The 9,856-nt window shown below is 36.8% G+C and overlaps 1 protein-coding gene across 1 annotated transcript; it reads left to right on the top strand.

The window, feature by feature from the left end:
* Positions 1-4,247: 4,247 nt before the first annotated feature.
* Positions 4,248-9,329, top strand: LOC137739767 (kelch repeat-containing protein At3g27220). Its single transcript, XM_068479472.1, has 7 exons — positions 4,248-4,559; positions 5,245-5,430; positions 6,531-6,760; positions 7,123-7,293; positions 7,880-7,985; positions 8,310-8,516; positions 8,915-9,329. The coding sequence occupies exons 1-7, from the start codon at positions 4,341-4,343 to the stop codon at positions 9,083-9,085; spliced, it is 1,290 nt and encodes a 429-aa protein (XP_068335573.1). The 5' UTR covers positions 4,248-4,340; the 3' UTR covers positions 9,086-9,329.
* The last annotated feature ends 527 nt before the right edge of the window (positions 9,330-9,856 follow it).

Below are 9,856 nucleotides of genomic sequence, written 5' to 3'. Positions count from 1 at the left end.
AAATGTTCTTTTTGTGCCGCAACTAACATCATTAGAAAATTATGTCTTGTTTGGTCCACGAGATATGAAGGTGTATCGACACATCAAGATCTTAAGGACGCCAACAATGGAGGGAGGACAACTGTAGTCAGTCTATGTAATGATAGCAAAAGTTACATAAGTAGACAAGACAATGAAGAACGAGACAACAGATTGATGGCACATGAGATTGGGTCACATTAGCTATCATAAGCTAAATGTGATCATGAAGAAGTCAATGCTTAAGGGGCTACCTCAGCTTGACGTGAGAATAGACACAGTTTGTGCAGGATGCTAGTATAGTAAAGCACATCAACTACCATACAAAGTGTTGAAGTTTAAAGTGAAACCGTTGGTGTTGGTTCATTCCGATGTGTTCGAGGCCTTCAAGCAACCATCGATAAGTGGGATGCAGTACATGGTAACGTTCATTGATGACTTCTCCAGGTACATATGGATTTTCTTTATGAAAGAAAAAATCTGAAACATTTTCAAAATTTAAAGAGTTTAAGGAGACAGTTGAAGGAGAAGTGGAAAATAAGATCCGTTGCATACACACGGATAATGGAGGAGAATATACCTCGAATAAGTTTTCCCAGTATCTACGAGAATGTAGAATACATCACCAGTTTACATGTGCTAACACGCCACAATAAAATGGCGTAGCAGAAAGAAAGAACCGACATCTTGCAGAGATATGTCAAAGTATGCTCCACGCCAAGAATGTACCAGAAAGGTTTTGGGTCGAGGCAATGAGAACTGCAGCTCATGTGATCAACAGGCTTCCTCAACCAAGGTTAGAATTTGTCTTACCCTTTGAGAAACTGTGGGATATGAAACCTACAGTTAGTTACTTTCGAGTATTTGGTTATGTGTGCTACGTATATGTTCCAAGTCATTTACGTAGCAAGTTTGACAAGAAAGCAATCAGATGTATCTTTATGGGATACGACAACCAAAGAAAAAGGTGGAAATGTTATGATCCTACGACTGGAAGATGTTACACATCACGAGATGTGGTGTTTGATGAAGCATCCTCTTGGTGGTTTTTAGAAAAAGAGGCATTGCCTGATTCAAGAGAGATTGAAGATAAGCTGCAACAAAAGATGGGGGAGCAAACTGTTCAAATCCAATCTAGACAAGGTAAGTCTGAGGATTCGCTTGATAGTGATGATGTTGAGCAAGCAGTACCTCAAAACCCTTGGCAACCTGGCATATATCAACGACTAGAAGAAGAAAGACCTAGCGAAGTTGAAGTATCAACTCCATAATCACAACTATGGAGGTCAACAAGAATCTGGTAGCCAAGTCCTAAATACACCAGTGTAGCCATAGAAGAAGAAGCAGTTAAACATAAGTTGCTCAAAGTTGGGAAAAGAGGTCATTGCAGTGGAGCTAAATCAGGCTTGGAATCTAGTGCCAAAACGAAGAAATGTGAAACCCATATCACACAAATAGGTGTGCAAGAAAAAGCTCTGACATCAACTCGACATGGAAGAAAGAATAAGCTGGTGTTGAGGGGCAGTGTTGAAGATCAACACCAGCCCAATTGATGTTTGTGTTGAAGTGTAATCTTGTCTTGGCCCCAGATGATATCCGACCTATGATGATAGGCTAAAATATGATCCATGCAAATGCTAGAAACTTCTAGCATGGTTAGCTATTATGTGGCTATTATGCAAAGCCATATGTCGGTGGATCACTACCTAGAAAGATCTAGCTATTTGTACAGTTGTGTGGTTGTCATGCAAAGCCCAAAGGCGTTGGGAAATTGTAGTCGGCAAAACCACACCTATAAATAGGTGTGTGTGTGTGTGTGTTGCTAATCAATCAAGAAAGAAGAAGTAAGAATCAAGTAACAATGAGGTAGTAGGCAAACAAGTTAGAGTGAGAAGCAAGAATAGTGAAAAGTGGTAGAAACATTGAAAGATTATGTCATTAAAGCACTCGTGAATACGGTGGATCATTTGGGTTCTTTTTTTTTTTTTTTTTTTTTTTTTTTGTCAATAGGAATTCCATTAACAAAGTAGCATGGGGAAGAAAATACAAAGAAACTCCTTACAAAAGGAGAAGATAAGCACAACTCTGTATCGCCAACGATGTAGCCGCATGAGCTGCTTTGTTTGCAGACCTAAGAGTCTATTCCAATGAAGAGAAGAGAACAAGCAAGCATGTCTCCCTACTTCTTCCACTATTAGAATGATTTTCCAAAGACCTTTCAAGTTTCTTTTCTGAATTATTTCCATAACATTTTCGAAAAAAAATAACTCCACTGTTAACATAAGTTGTCATTGTTTATTTGATCATTTGTTTTCTAAAAAAATTGAAGCACTCCTAATTCTGGAACTAATTATCTAGGATTAGCTAGAATCAACGTAGAAGTGATGTAAGGTTTGATTATAGTATATGGGTTTATTGATACAATTTAGTTTTATTATTAATTTTATCTTGTACTTGATGGTAATTATACAATAGAGTAAAAAAGATATTTAACATTTGAAATTTAAGTTGAGTGTAGAAATAAGTTACATGAGTTTAAATAAAATTTTCCTTTCCTTATTTTTTAAGACCATAAGATTTTTGAAATATACACAGAAGATGCACATGTTTAACAGTATAACAGAAATAGGATTTTCTTAAAACTTAAAATAACCATATAAATGGTTTACTGCGGCGTCCTCTCTTGTGACCCCTGTTCGACGAACCCTAACCCCCAACGGCGTGAGAGTAAGAGGAAGGAGAAGAAGTTAAATTGGAATCGCTCTTCAGCCCGTCTCACCCACCTCTCTCTCGTCACTCAATCTCTCTACATCTATCACAGTTCTCAAACAAAGAAACAAGAAGTTCAACTAAAGCAAATTAAGAAACAAGCGGCTTCCATCTTCAGGAAAAGCTGAAAAGTGTGGATTGAGGTTTCAATAATCTTGACGAGATCTGGGGCATGAACCGTCAAATCAAATTCTTCTTCCTCTATGCCATTTTGAATTGGACCGGAACAAATTCACGAAGCCAAGTTTCTTAACATGAGAAGTACAGACATAATGATATTAACAACTGGGCATGACCAACAGAAAGCTGGTAATAAGGGTGTATGAATTTGGTGGTACATGAAAAACGGCTTTTGATTTAGTGCTCGTAAATTGAACATGCAACCGTAGAATAGACATTTGGATTGACACAAAGCAGTGATTTGGGATTACTTGGAATTTTTCTGGGTTTTTGCTCTCTTTTCCCCAATCTTTGTTGTGCTTGAACTTTGAGGTTTCGGAGCTGTCGTGAGTTACCAAGTCCTGGCCGCGAGGGAGATTAGGCTGGGGAAGGAGGTGTCGGGAGACATGGGGCTGGGTTAGCGGTTGGATTGAAGGGTTAGCGGTGGGATTGCATCCTTGCATATCCTTATAAGGGTTATATTAGAAATTTTGGTAATAATTATCATAAATTTAAAAAGTTGGCTATGTACTGAGTACTATGGTCTAAGATAATTTCAATAGTAAGTGAGAAGTCTTAGATTCTATTCTAGCGAAAGAAAATTTTAAATCACATTATTGCTAACTCATTGTAAAACTTCACCCACATGTAGATAATATCATTTGTTAAAAGAAAAGAAAAAAAAAAGTGGCTGTAATTCTATTTTAAAGTCTCAATTTTGGTTTGTTTTTCCAAATTTCTCATCCATTAGTCCCTTTTGAAATATATTGCTATTTCTAAAATTATTTTGGTGGACTTTTCCATTGGTACTTAATTAAAAAAGTGGTATTTTTTCTTTTTTTTTTCTTCTTATAAATGGTATTTAAACTAAAAAATTCATTCTTTTTATTACAACCGATAGTACTACTTACTACATGAACGAGACTACTAGAACGAAAAGAATTTTGACCTAAAACACATTGGATTAAAGAGAAATACTTTAAACAAATGCAACAATCCATCACTTGTCAATCAACGTACTTTATAAAATTTGATGGATTTGGACAACATAAACTAAATTGATGTGAGATAATGAATTTCAAGTACGATATTAATCGATTTTCAAATTAAGAGATCAATATGATGAATTTGGTCAATTTTAAGTATTCTTTGCGATAACAAAAGTAAAAAAAAAAAATCCTTCACTTTAACATCCTAGAAAAGTAAGTAAATTTTCTCTGACCCTGGAGAAAACCAATAATTGTAAAAGTACCTCCAGCCTCACTGCAATAATCACTGTGTTGGTACGCGTAGTAGCTCTAACCCTCCTCCGTTGGCGGTGACTCTCTCTCTCTCTCTCTCTCTCTCTCTCTCTCTCTCTCTCCCCCTAAAATTGCGAATCCATATGATATGAGATGGTTAGGCCCTCCGCGAAGCACACATCGGCTCGGCTGCTGTTGATATGCGTCGCTCTGCTGGGGATTGCTCTGATTGCCGATTTCCTGTGGGCTTCCTCTCCTCGCTTTATCAGTTCTTATAACGACATTGCCGACAATTGGGCTCCTCCTGTCGATATCTCAAAACCCACTATCATCCCCTCCCCCAAGAAAACTAGCCGTGAAACCCCCACCAAGGTATTGGGTTTGCTTTCTAGTTGTTGAATTCTTGTTTTTTTTTTTTTTTTTTTTTTTTATGTGAATTATCATCTGGGTTTTGTTTGGATTTTGGGAAAATGCGGTAAAGTTGATTGCTTTTCTTTGTTTGGTTGTTTTGTTGATGCTGCTATAGGGTTTTCAGTGTGAATTTGATCTTAGTTTTGTATGATTTGGAGGAAGTGTGCCTTTTTAGTTTGTTTGGTTGCTCATTTGAATCTCATTGACATTGTTGCTACTTAGTTTGCATGAATGTTTTCGTCTGGGAGTTGTTTAGATGACGAGTAAGTGTGCTTTTCTTACTTGATTTGAGAATTGTTTGATTAATGAAGTCGTTATTGGTAATTGTAAATTAAGATTAGTGTTTCTGTGGATTTCCATGAGCCCATTCACTCTCATTGTTGCGGATTTTTGTCTGCTTGATGTGAATTCTTACCAGTATTCTTCGGTTTTTGAGAAATGGAATGCTTTTCGGGTTCCACTTGAAAATGTAGGAACAACACAAGCTATGAGAATATATCGTGAATTTCCACTCCTTTGAAAACAATACACTGTCCCTTTTACTCTCTTATAGTACCCCTTCCTGTTATGTGAATTTAATGACCATTAAAGTTAGTCGATCCTTGTTTCAGCTGTGAATATTGACCATTGTTTATGTTACCTACAGGGAAGCGTCAATTACAAAAACGATACTGCTCCTGGAAGAGTTTTATCAGCAACCTTTGCTGATTTGCCTGGACCAGAATTAAAATGGGAGAGTATGGCTGAGGCACCCGTACCTCGTTTGGATGGAGCTGCTATACAGATAAAGAATCTTCTCTTTGTGTTTGCTGGATATGGTACCATTGATTATGTGAGAACATTGTTTTGCTCATTTACTAAATTCTTTTTTATTGTTCATCCTATCTCTACCACATGGTTCATGCTATGACCTTTTTTTTAGATTCAAATAGTCTCAGTTACATATTTTTTACATCCAGCTTTTCATACTTGAGAAGATATATTTTAGCTTAACTTTGCCCCACTGACTATTGTAGAGATTGCTCTTACGTTTCCTTGAGATCTTGTTGTAGTCCCTTAATGAAATAACCTTTTTAAGCTTTTCTGGTTATAACGTTTAAAATTAATAAAGAATACTTATGGCTATTTATGGGTTATGTGACTTTTAGAAGTGAAGATTGATTAGTATAATGTAGAAGTACTTAATGTGAATACTTCACACTGTATTAAGTGAGGGTAAATAAAAACTTAAAAGATAGAAAATAAAACTATGCAATCATGTAGAAACTGGCCATGTTTTGCATCAATATGCTTAACGAGAAGGATTTTATTAGACCTAAAGAAATTTGATAGATATCTCAAGATTTAGGACAATATTGTCGTCTTGCAAGTGGATTAGGGATTTCTAGGAGTGGCGATTAAGCAAAATTAAAAAACTGCTTTGGAGAATTGTTGTTCTTTGAATTTTTGGAATCCTGTAGTGAAAAAGTGAGATCAGATGGGGTGAAAAAGGTTCTTTTTTTTTTTTTTTTTTTTTTTGTCTCGGGGGAGACATACTTTGACTTAATTGGTATTGAGTAGAACTGTGGTGTCTTTTACGGGAACCTAGATCAAAGCATTGTAGTTTAATTCATCGTGATTGTGTTGCCTTTCTGAAATAGTTGCAAGTTCATTATGTAATTCTCTGCTTTTTTTTCCCTATTATAGAGGGACACATTATCCCTATATCCATTTCAAATTAGATTTTAATGTTTATTACCAACAAAAAAAGCAAGGAAAATCACAAACTGCTTGCTGAGTGGTGACATCAAAGAATTAGCCTCATCTCAACTACTGGGGATTACCATTACCAACTGCTGCTGTTGGGGTAGATTAGCTATTTATTCACTTGTTCACCAGAAGGTCCAAAACTTGAAAAAGGCTGTAACTTTTTCTGTTTATTGTTTTGTTTAGGTACATTCGCATGTTGATATGTACAATTTCAGTGATAACAAATGGGGAGAAAGATTTGATATGCCAAAAGAAATGGCACATTCACATCTAGGAATGGTAACCGACGGAAGGTACATATACATTGTCACAGGACAGTATGGGCCACAGTGCAGAGGGCCCACAGCTCATACATTTGTGCTTGATACTGAGACAAAGCAGTGGCGGGACATGCCTCGTCTGCCAGTTCCTAGGTTTGTTTTTGTGTTTCCTGTTGTTAAACACCACCTTATTCTTGTAAAACTATTACAGCTGAATGTTAGTTAGTAATCAGAACTGGTAGCTCCAAGTTAATCTTTACGCGGTTTTAGATTTTTATTCTATTGGTTTGTAGTGCTGCAAAAACCCACACTCATACTTATATTAGTGTGCTCGCCTCAGTGCCCATATATGGTTTCTACTAGCTGATGAAAACTTCTGTACTGTTGTTGTGAACTAGGTCTTTGTAGTTTAAGATTTGCATTACTAGGTCTTTTTAGTTCAACAGTAACTCATACATAGTTTTTCTTCTGTAGTTCAGGCTTAGATTGTTTGGTTTTAACGTGGAATTTTTCAGGTATGCACCAGCAACTCAACTTTGGAAAGGTAGACTACATGTAATGGGTGGTAGTGGGGAGAACCGATATACACCTGAAGTGGAGCATTGGAGTCTTGCTGTAAAAGATGGGAAAGTATTAGAAAAGGAATGGAGGACTGAAATTCCTATTCCCCGGGGAGGACCTCATAGGTCTGTTTACTGTCTTGAAAATACATAATATTAAATCATAATTTTTGAACTTATATACCAACAACCATAACTGAAAGTTCTGGGCAGTCTGTTAGTACAAGTATTCTCTTGGTCATTTAATAGGTCCTCTTTTACACTTGTGAATCGATTCCAGATTTTGTCTTATACTTAGCAATGACAATGATCATCTAGGGCAATAACATGAAGACAATCACACACAATTCCTGCTTAGAATGTTTAATGAGCTAACTTTCAAAGCTCTGGTCAGAAATCCTAGAGTCAGTAGATAGAGGCAGAAAGGGCTTGTTGTTACTGGATACCAAATTACCAATGTATCAAAATTTGTCTCTCCTGGGGTGGTAAATGGTAAATGCAAGTGAAATATGAAAACTGGTGGAGTAATTCCTTTCAATAATATTTGTGCTGCCTTGGGTGGTCCTTTCTGACATATTTTTTAAATTTAAGACCTCTTCGCCCAACCCTCCCACTACAATGTGACCTTTTATTTGCCAATCTTGCTTTATCTATGGCATATCCCATCAACTAAAATTCACCAGTGTTCTCTGTCATTGGTATTTTCTTGTAGGGCTTGTGTAGTTGTTGATGATCGTCTTTATCTTATCGGTGGTCAAGAGGGTGATTTCATGGCCAAACCCGGATCACCTATTTTCAAGTGCTCTCGTAGGAATGAGGTAAGATGTTAACATATTTTTTTATTCTTTTGTTATTAGTGAGTTTTGTTGCACCAGATATTCCTTTTTTATGTATTATCATTTGTTCAGATGGAAAAGGATCTACTACGGATCTTTTAGGCTTTTTAATACACATGCCAACACAGATTTTACTCGCCCAGTTAGAATCATGCACTATTTACAAAGGAACCACTCAATTACTTACAAGAAGCTTCAGAGCCATACCCAAACATAGAATGAGTTTGGCAAGAACTCCCAACCAAAGGAGAAATCTGGACTTGTCCTCTTAAATAAGTTTCATTTTGTTATTTCTGATTGTTTCAGGTTGTATATAGTGATGTTTACATGATGGATGACGAAATGAAGTGGAAAGAGTTGCCTCCTATGCCTAAGCCAGATTCCCATATTGAATTCGCTTGGACTGTTGTTAACAACTCTATTGTTATCGTTGGAGGCACAACTGAGAAGCACCCTGTAACTAAGAAGATGACTTTGGTTGGTGAAATATTCCAGTTCAACTTGAATACACTGGTATTTCCATTCTCCTCATTATACTTTTACGACACCAATATATATGCTTAATTGTTTACCCACACAAATGAACAAAAAACCACTAAAACAGCAAGGTAGTCACTGTTGATATGGAGATTATTGTACCACAATGTGTTCAACTACCTCATCTTTTTCTTTTAGCTGCTCAACTTATGCAAATAGGATGGTAGCTTGTATGTGGTAATTGATATAAATGCAGGCTTCATATTTCTACAAACAAGCTATGGCTTCTATAACGGGTCATAAGTTTCTTCTGTTATCGAAATCTCGGCAATTTTTCTAATTTGTTGTGATACGTATTACCCCTGTGCTCCTTATGTCCTAAGGGTTTAAGCTCTAATGTTAGTTTCTACTCTTCTGATTTTCGATAATTGCAGAAGTGGTCAGTTATTGGGAAACTTCCATTTCGAGTTAAAACCACACTAGTCGGTTTCTGGAATGGGTGGTTGTATTTTACATCCGGACAGCGAGACAAAGGACCGGATAATCCCCAACCAAAGAAGGTCATCGGAGAGTTGTGGAGAACGAAATTAAAACTGAACTCGTGATTGGTTCCTTGCTGTTGATTCTTGGGCACAATTGTTTTCTGCCGGTTTAACCATTCGTAGTCTCCAACCAATTATTCATTTATTAAATTTCTGGAATTGAAATGTTCTTCCCTGTTGCAGCAAAGGGAATGTAATAGAAAAGTCACCTACTTATAGGCAATCTTGTGGACAGATACTACTTATGTCTTTCTCATTGGTGTTCCTCGTTATGTAACTTTGTATATTAACTTGAATTTGACGTGCATGATCATTACCAGAACAAGAGAGTTATCTCACGGGTTGCGTAATTACTGACGAGGCTTTTGACACATGGTGGATACAGTCGGTGAGTCTTCCCCACCTCAGAAGAGGTGTATAACCGTGACTTTCCACCAGGCAATCTCGTGGACAGATACTACTTCTGTATTTCTCATTGTTGTTCCTCGTTATGTAACTTTGTATGTTAACTTGAGTTTCACGTGCATGATCATTAACAGAACAAGAGTGTTTATCGCAAGGAATGTTGAGAAAATTATCCCTAATGTGTCCCATCTTTCTCATAGGCTGCATAATTACTGATGACAGTGTTTGACACGTGGTAGATACAGTCGGTGACATCCAAGAATCTTTCATTGATGTATTTTCTTATGGGTTTTCCTGTATTGTTCGTTGTTATCACTTGTGTTTTGGAAAAATGAAAGGGAAGTGACTTACCCTTTTTACCTCGTACACACTTTTATTTAATTCTAGTTGTTGATTCCGTTTGATTTTTCAATCCGACTACCATAAATA

Source organism: Pyrus communis, chromosome 7 (assembly GCF_963583255.1).
Source record: "Pyrus communis chromosome 7, drPyrComm1.1, whole genome shotgun sequence".
Classification (NCBI taxonomy): Eukaryota; Viridiplantae; Streptophyta; class Magnoliopsida; order Rosales; family Rosaceae; genus Pyrus; species Pyrus communis.
This window is presented reverse-complemented; position numbering and strand designations above follow the sequence as displayed.

Excerpts from the sequence above, each read along its gene's own strand:
- LOC137739767 (XM_068479472.1), top strand. The coding sequence starts at position 4,341 with ATGGTTAGGCCCTCCGCGAAGCACACATCGGCTCGGCTGCTGTTGATA. Across the intron at positions 4,560-5,244 it reads GCCGTGAAACCCCCACCAAG|GGAAGCGTCAATTACAAAAA; the intron begins GTATTGGGTTTG and ends TGTTACCTACAG. Across the intron at positions 5,431-6,530 it reads GATATGGTACCATTGATTAT|GTACATTCGCATGTTGATAT; the intron begins GTGAGAACATTG and ends TGTTTTGTTTAG.